This window comes from Aquarana catesbeiana, linkage group LG07 (assembly GCF_042186555.1).
Source record: "Aquarana catesbeiana isolate 2022-GZ linkage group LG07, ASM4218655v1, whole genome shotgun sequence".
Taxonomy (NCBI): Eukaryota; Metazoa; Chordata; class Amphibia; order Anura; family Ranidae; genus Aquarana; species Aquarana catesbeiana.
In genome coordinates, this window is record NC_133330.1 from 266,461,324 (window position 1) to 266,475,767 (window position 14,444).

The 14,444-nt window shown below is 39.9% G+C and overlaps 1 protein-coding gene across 3 annotated transcripts in view; it reads right to left on the bottom strand.

Moving 5' to 3' along the window:
• Positions 1-6,707: 6,707 nt before the first annotated feature.
• LOC141102544 (ranaspumin-like) overlaps positions 6,708-14,444 on the bottom strand; it is an 88,686-nt gene continuing 80,949 nt past the window's right edge. For all 3 annotated transcript variants that reach the window (XM_073591469.1, XM_073591468.1, XM_073591467.1), the window contains 2 exons: positions 13,992-14,083; positions 6,708-6,843 (listed from right to left, as the gene is read on the bottom strand). In XM_073591469.1, the coding sequence (XP_073447570.1) occupies positions 14,033-14,083 (51 nt within the window). In that variant the 3' untranslated portion in view covers positions 6,708-6,843; positions 13,992-14,032. The remainder of the gene's footprint in view (positions 6,844-13,991; positions 14,084-14,444) is intronic.

The following is a 14,444-nucleotide window of genomic DNA, read 5'->3' on the forward strand; positions in this document are numbered from 1 at the left end:
ACAACCTTAAAAGACCAGTAGGGCCTTATAGCAACACCCCCCCCCCCCCAGAGATAGATACAATTCTACAAACCCTCTACACGTCCCTCTTCACAGCTGACACCATAGACACTACACAAGCTAAACACTTTCTAGAAATGGCCAAACTACCCAAAATCTCCTTGGAACAGCTGCTTACTCTTAACGCACCTATCTCAGGGAAAGAAATTAAGGAAGCCCTTAAAACCCTTGCTAGCAACAAATCACCAGGACCAGATGGTTTATCAGGCAAATTTTATAAATTATCTTGTTCCTTTTTGACCCCAACATTCCATTAAGTGTTTAATGGGGTCTGGTGGGGGGGGTGGGGGGACAACAGGCATACATTAAACTTATAGCCAAGAAGGGTAAAGACCCGACAGAGCCAAGCTCTTACTGCCCCATCTCTTTACTTAACGTTGACTACAAACTACTCTCTAAAATCATAGCTTGATTGGCCACCATCCTCCCCACCATGATTCACCCAGCACAAGCAGGATTTGTCAAGGGCCACTCAACCTCCTCGAACATCAGAAAAGTACAAGCAATCCTAGAATATGCCAAAATTCACCCCTCTAACGATATTGCGATTGTCACTCTAGACACCGAGAAGGCCTTTGGCAATGTAAGCTTTAAATCAGGGGTAGGCAACCTCGGCCCTCCAGCTCTTTTGAAACTACAAGCCCCATGAGACATTGCAAGACCCTGATAATCGCAGGCATGACTCCTAGAGGCAGAGGCATGATGGGATTTGTAGTTTCACCACAGCTGGAAGGCTGAGGTTGCCTCCCCCTGCTTTAAATGGTTAGAACTAGTCCTTGAAAAGAGTGGCTTCCCTAGATCATTTGTACATTTTATAGGCAGTGTATACTCATCTGCCTCAGCCGGGGTAGTAGCAGCAGGCCTTGTATCAGACATCATCCCTCTACACAAAGGCACAAGCAAGGGTGCCCCTTATCGCTCCTACTTTTTAACCTGGCCATCCATAGAGCCCCTCTCCAGGTATCTCAACTCGATAGCACCCCTCTGCGGTGTTAAACTAGACAAAGAGGATCTTAGAGTAGCCCTCTTTGCAGACAACATTTTAATATTTACCTCTAATCCCCAAAAGGACATCCCTCTAATCCAACAAAAATTCAGCACCTTCCGTACATGCGCCTTCTGTACATGCTCAGGGTTAAAGATCAATTTCACAAAAAGTTAGGTCTTACCACTCCGCAAAGGTAGTAATAGCCCCTGGATGACCTCACCCTTCCTCATAGCCTCCCACCATATTACATATCTAGGAGTGAATATAGGAAGAGAACCCTCGTCTATCTAAAAATTGAATTGAATTGAACTTTGATAGCTAAGATACAGTGGGGACGGAAAGTATTCAGACCCCCTTAAATTTTTCACTCTTTGTTATATTGCAGCCATTTGCTAAAATCATTTAAGTTCATTTTTTTTCCTCATTAATGTACACACAGCGCCCCATATTGACAGAAGAACACAGAATTGTTGACATTTTTGAAGATTTATTAAAAAAGAAAAACTGAAATATTACATGGTCCTAAGTTTTCAGACCCTTTGCTGTGACACGCATATATTTAACTCAAATGCTGTCCATTTCTTCTGATCATCCTTGAGATGGTTTGACACCTTCATTTGAGTCCAGCTGTATTTGATTATACTGATTGGACTTGATTAGGAAAGCCACACACCTGTCTATATAAGACCTTACAGCTCACAGTGCATGTCAGAGCAAATGAGAATCGTGAGGTCAAAGAACTGCCTGAAGAGCTCAGAGACAGAATTGTGGCAAGGCACAGATCTGGCCAAGGTTACAAAAAAATCTCTGCTGCACTTAAGGTTCCTAAGAGCACAGTGGCCTCCATAATCCTTAAATGGAAGACGTTTGGGACGATCAGAACCCTTCTTAGAGCTGGCCGTCCGGCCAAACTGAACTATCGGGGGAGAAGAGCCTTGGTAAGAGAGGTAACGAAGAACCCAAAGATCACTGTGGCTGAGCTCCAGAGATGCAATCGGGAGATGGGAGAAAGTTGTAGAAAGTCAACCATCACTGCATCCCTCCACCAGTCGGGGTGTAATGGTAGAGTGGCCCGACAAAACCCAATTGAGCATCTCTGGAGAGACCTAAAAATGGCTGTCCACCAACGTTTACCATTCAACCTGACAGAACTGGAGAGGATCTGCAAGGAGGATTGGCAGAGGATCGCCAAATCCAGGTGTGAAAAACTTGTTGCATCTTTCCCAAAAAGACTCATGGCTGTATTAGATCAAAAGGGCGCTTCTACTAAATACTGAGCAAAGGGTCTGAATACTTAGGACCATGTGATATTTCAGTTTTTCTTTTTTAATAAATCTGCAAAAATGTCAACAATTCTGTGTTTTTCTGTCAATATGGGGTGTTGTGTGTACATTGAGGAAAAAATGAACTTAAATGATTTTAGCAAATGGCTGCAATATAACAGAGTGAAACATTTAAGGGGGGGTCTGAATACTTTCCATTCCCACTGTAATTGATAAATTGGAAACCTGGATGCAGTGTTAATTTTGGCAGCAAATTTTGATTTAGTTATAGTCTTAGGACTAAAATGGCGTTTTAGTCCATTTTAGTCTTCTGCAATTGTTTTAGTTTTAGTCGCATTTAGTCGACTAAAATCTCCAGTACATTTTAGTCGACTAAAACTCATTTTAGTCATCTAAAATCTAATAGGTGTAATTAATTGTAATGCATTAGTTAACATTTCTCTACAAATTTCAAACTCATTATATACTGCTGGAGTGAAAAATCTAATATGTTATTTATTATGGCATTGAGGTATGAACATGCACTACAGACCAATGTTAATTTTGAAGTCAAATTTCAGTTTAGTTTTAGTCTTAGTCTTTTGACTAAAGTGGTATTTTAGTTTTAGTCCCATTTTAGCCTTTTGACCAAAATGCCATTTTAGTTTTAGTCGTATTTTAGTCATCTCAGTTGTTTTAGTCGTATTTTAGTCAACTAAAATAATAGTCATTTAGTCGATTAAAATGTTTTAGTCATTTTAGTCGACAAAATTAACACTGCCTGCCTGGATGGACCTTCCTTTATCACTCTTCGGGAGATGCCACCTTTACAAGATGGTCAGCTTCTCACGTCTGCTGTACCCAATGCAAACTATACCAATACTAATTAAACACAAAGATATACAAAAGATTAACAGAGCTCTTGCGGCTTTTCTATGGTGCCACAAAAGGCCTTGCAGAGGCCTCACAAAATTATATCTCCCGAAGAGCGAGGGAGGGGCAAGTCTACCTTTTATTAGATTATATAAGCTATCTTGCTTACTCCGCCTAGGTTTAGACTCGATAGTCCAGGGCTCGAAGTTCACTAATTATGGGATGGATTCATGGCACATCCATATGATCTATCGTCTATTCTCCATAGTAACCTCAATTAATTTCCTCCCAACCTATGCCAAAATCTCCTCATTCGGGACACAGTTATTGCCTGGAGGGAAGTCAGGAAATGTCTAGGGGTTTAAAAATGTGAAAAATACTGCGCTGTCCTTTTAAATAATAAACAGCAGCCAGCACAGCAAAGGACAATTGCAAACAGAAAGTGACAAATAAATGTGCAGCGCTAATAGGAATGGTCACTAGATTAACCAGGACCATATAGTGATCATGTGAATCTTGCACACATAAAACAACACATATGAAATTACATAATTAAATGAGTCCGCAAATGTGATAAAACATATGAATATGTGTATGAAATGAATGCACGTAAAGTCCACAGATGGAGAAACTTAACATGTGATTAGTCCAGACAAATAGACAAAATCTTCATGCCACCCTCATGGCATCATAAGTGGACACAGATGTGGAGAAAATACAAGCAAAATATCCACCGCCAACTGTAAGAAGGCTTCCCGGAATGCTTTGCCAACAAAATCTGCCCAAAACGCTTTCCAGATTTCAAACCACTTTTATGGACAAACTCATTGCAATTCGAAACATCTCTTCTTCGGAGGTCTACAACCAACTCTTACCTTTTTTCACCATACCGCTTGAAAACATAGCCTCTAAAACCTGGGACAAGGACATCCATATGGACAACCTCCCTCAATTGCTTGTAAGGGGCTACAAAGCAACAGTGAAAGCAACAACAAACAAATCCTGGCAGGAAACACAATTCAAACTATTACATGGAGCATACTTCCCATACATCACCCCACAGGATTCGCCAGGGGAGAAACTTTGCCCTCTTTGCAAGGAGTCACGACCCACACTTTTGCACTGGCTATGGAGTTGCCCATTAATGGACTCTTTTTGGAATCAAGTTTAATCCTATGTTCTATGCATAACCAGGATCACAATACCCAAAGATCCATTCCTCATGCTGTTTGGATGTTACCAAAACACCCGAGACCCATGAACCCAAGCCTTCTCCCTTCTTCTCACAGCTCAGAGGATCATTCTCAAACATTGGATTTCCCCGCAACCCCCCCTCCATCACAAAGGTAAAAAGGGAACTAAAATTATTGTTCTATAGAGAACAACTGGACATTTGGTCCCACAGAATGTGCTCCGAAAAACATTTCACCCAACGATGGCAGGCATTCATTAACGCGACCTACCAATCTCACGAGCAAATATCTATACGATTCCCCTATATCTATAAGTTAATGTACTCTACTTATCACGATAGTGACTTGGCTCATACCTCTTCAAGAGACCTAACGCTTTCTCCCCCTTTAGTCAGCTCGACCATAAATCCTTCAGATGATATGGTAACAAGCTCCCCGCAACCCCCACCCTCCCCCCTTCCTTTTTATTTTGCTATAAGCCGCACTCAGTTTTCAAGCCTAGACAGCTAACCCAAAGATTTCGTTATCATTTTGATGTTGCAACTTCTATTGTTATAGATAGTTTTATTGGCTTATTTCTGTTGACTTATGCTAGATAGCATTTAGGACACTGATCCTGGTTCTCCCTCCTCCTCCGGACTTCCGGAGGAGAGACAGATACAGTGATCTCACCTATCCATCCAAGTTTCCTTATACAAAATCCTAGGTCAAAGTTTTATATATGTTTGAATTTGACTTCTTTCCCCAACCACCTTATATCTCCGAACAGGACTGTCACCCCCTTCCCTCCCTTCTCTTCTCCTCCACCTAGTACTACCTTCTATATTTCCTGCAAGTATTACTGGAAAGTATACCAGGTACTGTTGACTTTGAGAAAAAAATGCTTAGATTTTATGTCAGGAAGCAGTTGCATCTGCTACATCTTCGTCATTTATAACATTTTCCTAAAATCAAATAAAATATTTTATAAAAAAAAAAATGGACAAGGAATAAATATTCTCTTAAAAACCTTTTTGTATCTTGAATGCTAAATAAACTATTTTGTTTTCTTTTTCATATGAAATATATGAACTATTGCTAAACTTTCTAAATATCTTGCCTAATATTTGCCACATTTGTCTCCACTGAAAAGGTTTTCAATGCCTAAGAAGGATGAATATATTATTTACATTATAAACAAGTTTAGATCCTAATTCCTTTATTGGAGGTAGCAACTTAACAACTCTTTGCTTTTATAATGTGACAGTAAGGGTTCTATCAGAGGAGTGTTAGAGGCCAAGGTAAGGGTGTATGGATTGTGTGTCCAGTTCCTATAAAGACCAATTGGAAAAATATTCAAATTGTGCTTGGTTACAGGTTTAAATTACCTAAACCTGACAATAGAAAATCATTGTATGAAAACAGCATTTAATGTGTATGTTATATCTCCTACAATGGTGGTACAAAGAGTCAGAGCAAAAAGGGCCCCTAGGTACGTCATTGGCAGAGGCACCAATGTGGTTGTTCAAAATATAGGCATGAGTCGTATGCTTTAGTAAAACATGCAATTACTTTATTTCATTACCACTTCCTCAGTTCAATGTGATACAATTGGTGTCTGTGGGTAAAAAATGTCACGGGGTGCAATAGGTATTTAGCATAACTCAAAAGCACAGTCTAAAAACTGTCACAAAAACTTAAAACATAAAAAAAGCAATCAAATATGCTGGGGAAGTGTGCAAATAATAAAATGTAGCAGTCATGAATTTTCTCATACTGTATATCAAATGTATCAGAGATAGCATAAGATTGCCATATAAATAATATAATAAATGTACCGGTGAGGGAGTCTCTAAAATATCAGACATATCAGAGAAGGTATAAAACAATATATACATATTATATTAAATGTAGCAGTAAGAGGGTCTCTAAAAATAATCAGCCTATTAAATTTGTCAAAAAATAAAAATAATATAATGAATGTAGCAGTAAGGAGGTTTCCAAAATATCAAGCATATCAAAGATGACAAAATGTAGTCTATATATAATATAGTAGATGTAGCGGTAATGAGGTCTCCAAAATATCAAACATACCAGGAATGGCATAAGGTTGTGTAAAACTAATTCTGTGGTAGATGTATCAAAGGAAGATTACTGTACCTAGTATCAACTGGTAGTGAGCTCAAGGGAAATATTTGCTATTGGCCACTCCAGAAGTACGCCATGTCACATAATGAACTTTATACTTTACATCGTATTTAAAATATCTGGATACAAATCATACAACTGCACACAATTCATTAATTTGAAGGAAGTTTATTGATTAGAGAATAAAGATACAGTTAAGAGTTTCCTGGTGCATGTAAAGAAATTGTAAGACAATCAGAGAAAAATCAAAAGATACATTTTATAATTTGGTTTTATTTATTTATTTTTGTATATTTTATACATGCTGTCCTATTTGCTACATTTGAAGTCCGAAATGCACCTGTAAAATAAATGTAAAAAAGCTATATCAATAAGCAATTACAAAGCATTCAGAATATGTTATATATATCTCTTGTCTGCACATTATCTTTAAAGTTTTATAAATGTCAAAATTTGAAAAATTTTACCCTGGCCTGCCAGCGGTAATGTAATCTGATCCACATATGTGCAGCTCAGATCTACTGTACCCGCTCTGTGCTGTGATGGAGTCACTCCCATGTGCAGGAGTAATGTCATTGTGATCCTGCCATTTAAATGACCAGAGAGAGGCAGGAATGCAGACTTGGTGAAGATGAAAGCACCCAGGACCAGTTGGAATGGTGACAGCACAGTGCCGGAGGGCTTCATTTGACAGGTAAGTCTGCCATTATGTGCTAGTATGCTGTGAATACTAGCACATTATGACATAAACCTCCTAAAAGTCTGCTTTAACGTGTATACAGATTTGGATTTATGACTCTTGGAAGCTGTTTGGTCAGTAATTAGTTGAGATTAAATGTATTTACAATGAGCTAACGTTGATATATTTGTACCTCTGGAAATTCATGAATAATGCATCCAAAGTCCTGCTTATCATCAATTTCTTGATATTTGACAGCTTGAGGCACATTTATGTTATGATGGTATTGCAATAAATACCTTCTCAGAAAAGACAGTGGAGACTGGGCATCAGAACACTTGTATGGCAAACTGAGAGAATTTAGGTCAGTTCTACAACCTAAAGACCCAGTAATTTATGGGATAATGAAGTCTTATGCCGTGTACACACGGGCGGACTTTTTCTTTCTGACAGACTTTCAACGGACTTTTGACGGACTTCCGACGGACTTTCGTGCCTACACACGATCACACCAAAGTACGATGGATTCGTAATTGAGGACGTACGACTGGACTAAAATAAGAAAGTTGATAGCCAATAGTCAATAGCTGCCCTAGCGTTGGTTTTCGTCCATCGGACTAGCATACAGACGAGCGGATTTTTCGGCCGGACTCGAGTCTGTCGGAAAGATTTGAAAAATGTTTCAAATCTAAAGTCCGTCTGATTTTCGACCGAAAAAGTCAGCTGCAGGTCCGATGAAGCCCACACACGATTGTCCGACGGATTTGTCCCGTCTGACCAGTCCGGTCAAAAAGTCCACCCGTGTGTACACGGCAATAAAGCCCCGTACACACGATCGGACTTTCCGACAGTAAATGTGTAATGACAGGCTGTTGGCGGAAAATCCGACCATGTGTATACTCCACCTGACAATTGTTGTCAGACTTTCCACCAACAAATGTTGGCTAGCATGTTTTCAAATTTTCCGCCAACAAATGTGTGTTGTCGGATTTTCCGATCGTGTGTACAAAAGTCCAAAGTACAAACACGCATGCTCAGAAGCAGAAGCGGTCGGTCATGTAAACTAGCATTTGTAATAGAGAATTAACATTTGTGACGTGGCAAATGATGAAATCTCCAAATGCAACGCACATTCTCTTCTTCTTTAATGGGATAATAATGAAGCTGCTTTGCTGGTGATACTGATGGAGTTATTGCAAACGAATTTTCAAAGGCTTTTTTTTTTTCTAGTGATATCAAGAAGAATATTATTATGCTTTTTTTTTTTTTTTTTTTCTTTATTTGTGCAAATTACCACAACAACATTATCCTGTAGTTTTTAAGATCAAAAGGTACAACTATGTTGGTGTCCCTTGTCAATTTTATATCGTATTTTTTAAAATGTAACTGCCTACTCCCAAACTGTCATTTGAAGTAAAACACATAGCCAAGTATTATTCTACATAATTTTTTTACTGTGCAAAAAAATAAAAAAATAAATTAAAAAAAATTAGACATGCTATCTGCCAATAGAACTTAACCAAAAAGTGCATTCTATGCATCCAAAAATATAGAAAATATACCAAATCAAATCATTATTCAACCAAAAAAAAAATAATGTCAAAGCAATAACTCCATGTCTAATAATAAATAACACGTTATCTCCTCTGATTCCTCTGATTCCACCAGTGCTGCTGAGGGACCCCAGAAGAGGAGAGCCAGGGCCACTCTGTGCAAAACGAACTGCACAGTGGAGGTAAGCATGACATGTTTGTTTTTAAAAAAAAAAAAAACTGGATCTCAAAACAGAAAGCTCAGGACAGCTACTCTAAAGTAGAACTATAAGCAAAACTGTTTTCAGAGTGAGGGTTATAACCCCTGTCAGTTTTTTTGCCATTTGTGTCCCATTGGGGAAACATACCTTCACTTCCTGTCCCACAGCCAAAACAGGAAGTGAGAGGAAATCTTGGAAAATTAGAGGAATTCCTTGGGAACCCCCAGGTCACCAGAACTAGTGTCCCCATTAAAAAATTGTCCCCTCTATTACTTTTCTGGCGACAACCCAAAATCTGTGATTTTCTTTCACTTGCATTAATAATGGTAAATAGGACAAGAAAGAGAGGGTTCATCTCCCTAATGGGGGCCCAGACAGCAATAAAAATCTAATAGATGTTCTAATGCATCTCCAATCTGTCAAAAACAAAAAAAAAGTTTTGCCTTTAGTTATACTTTCAAGTTTCATTGCTTGCCCTTGGTAGTACACTATGGATGATGCAGCCTGCTTCCAGGGTCATATGTTAGTATGAATGTGCGTGTTTGTGCAGGCACTAGCAAATACCTGCATACAGCCACATCCAGTACTTGACCTCCCATGTGACAATGCTCAGATCTTGCAAACAATCGCCAAGCATGAGCACTGTCACATTACAGAGGATGTGACATCACTGCTTCCCCTAGCAGCTGACACAAGCTGACACAGAAGATCCTGGTTCCATCTGTGACAGAGGAAGTGCTGGCAAGGTGTGTATAAGTGTGTCGGAGGTGCCTATTTGCACAAACACAGTCACTTTGCTCTAAATAGTGACAGTGTCTCTTTAAAATGGTTGCAAAATCTTGTTTTTGTTTTTTTAACCACTTCCCGCCCGGCCCATAGCAGATGACGGCCGGGCGGTGGTTCCATTATCCTGACTGAGCGTCATATGACGTCCAGTAGGATAACATGCCGCCGCGCGCCCGCGGGGGTGCGCATCGTGGCGATCGGTGGAGCGGTGTGTCAGCCTGACACACCGCTCCACTGATTTTGGTAAGCCGGCGGAGGCTCTTTACCACCTGATCAGCCGTGTCCAATCACGGCTGATCACGATGTAAACAGGAAGAGACGTTGATCGGCTTTTCCTCACTCGCGTCTGACAGACGCGAGTAGAGGAGAGCCGATCGACGGCTCTCCTGGCAGGGGGGGTCTGCGCTGATTGTTTATCAGCGCAGACCCAACCACAAATGGGCACTAATTGGCACCATTATGTTTCAGTTCTGCCCAGCAATGCCACCAATCATTTTTGTCAGTGCCACCAATCAGTGTCATCAGTGCCACCTGTCAGTGCCCATCTGTGCCCATCAGTGCCCACCTATCAGTGCCACCCATAAGTACCCATCAGTGCTACCCATATGTACCAATCAATGGCACCTAGGAGTGCCCATCGGTGCCGCCTATGAGTTCCCGTCAGTGCCACCTCATCAGTGCCACCTCATTGGTGCCCATCAGTGCCGCCGTATCAGTGCCCATCACTGAAAAAGAAAATGTACTTATTTACAAAAAATTTTAACAGAAACAAAGAAAAACTTGTTTTTTTTCAAAATTTTCGGTCTTTTTTTATTTGTTGCACAAAAAATAAAAACCGCAGAGGTGATCAAATACCACCAAAAGAAAGATTTATTTGTGGGAACAAAATGATAAAAAATTTGTTTGGTTGGTTGGGTACAGTGTTGCATGACCGCGCAATTGTCATTCAAATTGCGACAGCGCTGAAAGCTGAAAATTGGCCTGGGCGGGAAGTTGTCTAAGTGCCTGGTATTGAAGTGGTTAAATAACAAACATGTTATACTTACCTGCTCTGTGCAGTTGGTTTTGCACAGAGTGGCCTGGATCCTCCTCTTCTTGGGTCCCTCTTCTGTGCTCCTGGCCCCTCCCTCCTGTTGAGTGCCCCCTCAGCAAGCAGCTTGCTATGTGGGCACCTGAGCCGAGTCACAGCTCCCTGTGTCCATTCAGACACTGAGCCATGGCCTCACCCCTCTCTCTCCTGATTGACTGACTGACTTTGACAGCAGCGGGAGTTAATTGTGCTGCGCTGCAGTCTTAGCCAATGAGGAGGGGAGTCATGGGCAGCTGAGACACTTGTGCAACATCGCTGGATAAAGATGGGCTCAGGTAAGTTTTAGGGGGGCTGCTGCAAAGAGAAGGTTTTTTTTATCCTTCATATACATAGAATGCATTAAGATAAAAAAACCCTCAGCCTTTGCAATACCTTTATGTTTTAACATAACTTTTCATTACAGGGGGAACAAATACAAAAGAGCCATCCCAATATTATAACATCATTAACAATTTATCTGTCAGGAAAAGAAGTATGGGTGTTGCCATTGCTAATATGGTTTTAACCACTTCACACTGTTAAGCTGTATATATTTACAATCTTGGGTTGAAGTGGTTTTACAAGGCAACTGCATCCATGATTCTGGTATCGATTTTTACAGCCGCCAATGGCCTTTACTGTACAAGTGATCTGAGCAGCTCTACTGCAGCCAGTTTCAGTTGCTTGGAAAAAATTATAATTGAAGCACTTAACTAAGTAAACAATCCCGTGCCCAGCCCTCCTTACATAAATGAGATGAATTGATTCAATATATGAACCAACACACCATAATCATGCATTAAATCGCATGGGAAAACGCATTAAAAAACATGTGAAAAAAACAGCATGTGAAAAAACACATTCGTGCTATGTGTACAAATATGCTAATATGGGCTCAATGTGATTTGACATCGAAGACATACATACATAAATTAGCATGTGATTCAAATAATAATAATTCAAGTGTTAAACCATGCACATACCATAAAGCAATATGCATAAACTTATCCGTGTATATGTATTGATGCTCATGAGCTAATATTCTTAGGGACAATTCATAGTGATAGGATATGTTGAAAAATTGCTGCCAATATTATAAATAGAAAATGTTCTTAAACACAAATCCTAATATTTAACCCAATAGTTCATTAGTTGGATAAAAAAGTGAGGGTTAAATGTATGATGATGGTCACTTCGTTCATCAGTGCCTTCAGAGTAACATTTCCCAAGTATATATATTAACTTGCGGTTTGGTTCAATTTGTAGCAATCTCAGCAACCAGATGAATCATGCAAAGTAAACAGAACATATCATTGCGCAATGAACAAACTGGACAACAGAGGGTAGTAATCACAGAGATGCACTCACATAGACCCAATGTTAATCTGCATAAAGGATGCAATCAGCCGCTTACGAGTGAGGCTAGAAAAGCCGCTGCTGCAGTGCTAATAGCTTGTACCAGCAGTGCTCGTCACTGGCTCCTCCCACGCGTTACGTCACAGACCACGTGGTTTTCCCTCACTTTTTTATCCAACTAATGAACTATTGGGTTAAATATTAGGATTTGTGTTTAAGAACATTTTCTATTTATAATATTGGCAGCAATTTTTCAACATATCCTATCACTATGAATTGTCCATAAGAATATTAGCTCATGAGCATCAATACATATACACGGATAAGTTTATGCATATTGCTTTATGGTATGTGCATGGTTTAACACTTTAATTATTATTATTATTTGAATCACATGCTATCACATGCTAATTATGTATGTATGTCTTCGATGGCAAATCACATTGAGGCCATATTAGCATATTTATACACATAGCACGAATGTGTTTTTTCACATGCTGTTTTTTTCACTTTTTTTATGCGTTTTCTCAATGCGATTTCATGCATGATTATGGTGTGTTGGTTCATATATTGAATCAATTCATCTCATTTATGTAAGGAGGGCTGTGCACGGGATTGTTTACTTAGTTAACCGCTTCAATTATAATTTTTTCCTTTACTTTTGTGGGTATCTGAACACTTAAGATTGGTAGCAGCTTACTACTTTTTAAAAAAATTACTATCACAATTTTCCCCTATTTACCTCATATATATTGGGTAACCCATTTCAGCGCTTGAGTTTTTCACTTCACATTTGTATAAGTTTCAGTTGCTTGTTTACTAGCCGTTACCAGCTAGTAAAACAGCCAATCCAACCAATCCTGGTAGGATTGGCTGCTTTGAAGGGCAGAGGCGATATCTGGGGTCTAATAGACCCCAGATCTCTGAGTAAAGAGTACCTGTCGCTGCCCATACTATCACAAGGGATGTTGTCCATCCCCAGTGGTAGCAATAAAGTTACATTTAAAAAAAAAAGAAAGTGAAATAAGTGAAAAAAAAAAAAAAAAAAAAGAAAATTCAAACGCCTCCTTCTCCCATGCTCACGCACAAATGCAAACACATACGCATATGTAAACGGTGATTGCACCACACATGTGAGGTATCGCTGCAAACATCAGAGTGAGAGCAATAAGACCTCTTTCATAATGGGGTGTTTTACAGGTGCTTTTGGGCTAAAAATAGCGCCTGTAAAGCGCCTGAAAAACACCTCCCCTGCAGTCCCAGTGTGAAAGCCTGAGCGCTTTCACACTTGGGGCGATGCGCTGGCAGGACGTTAAAAAATGTCCTGCAAGCAGCATCTTTGGGGTGGTGAAGGAGCGGATTATTGTATTGAAATGAATGGGCACTGCTGCCGAAGCACCTGTAAATTGCCTCGGCAGAGGCACTACACGGGCGCATTTAACCCCTTATTCGGCCGCTAGCGGGGCATTTAACCCCTGCTAGCAGCCAAATAGCACCACTAAAATGATGGTAAAGCGCTGCTAAAACTAGCAGTGTTTTACCGTCAACGACCGCCCGGAGTGGAGCAGCCAGCATTACAAAGCCATGCAATCAGTGTCATTTCAAAAGGCTGAACTAACATCCTGCATGTTTACCCAAAGATAGTGATTTACTAGGTAATGAACCCAGGGTCAGGATACCTGCTCTGGAACCCGCACCTTAAATATCAAGTCTGCATTTGCAGTCCCCATATTCCTGATCGCACATGAAATGTCTGATTTTGATAAAGTCCAGTTTTTCTATTTTCTTTTCTTGAAGAAAAATTCTGTTAGTGGTATGAAAGAAAATGTATACTTATAAACTCACCATATGTATGTTAGTGTCATGCTTCCATCCTAACATCTTCCTCATTTCATTTCCAATATGTTTCCATTATTGACTACCAGTGGGCCATTGAGCTAGGAAAAAATATATATATTTGTGAAGACATAATGAAATTAGATATAAGGTTTCTTTAACTGTAATGCCCCGTACACACGATCGGATTCTCCGACAACAAATGTTGGATGTGAGCTTGTTGGCGGAAAGTCAGACCGTGTGTATGCTCCATCGAACATTTGTTGTCGGACTTTCTGGCAACAAATGTTGGCTAGCAGGTTCTCAAATTTTTCTGGCAACAAATGTTTGTTGTTGGACTTTCCGATCATGTGTACACAAGTCCGTCGGACAAAAGAGAGATATAACGGAGATAATGGAGATAATGGAGATATCATGTACGTCTTTTACGTCACTACGTTCGTAATTGTTGGCCAACATTTG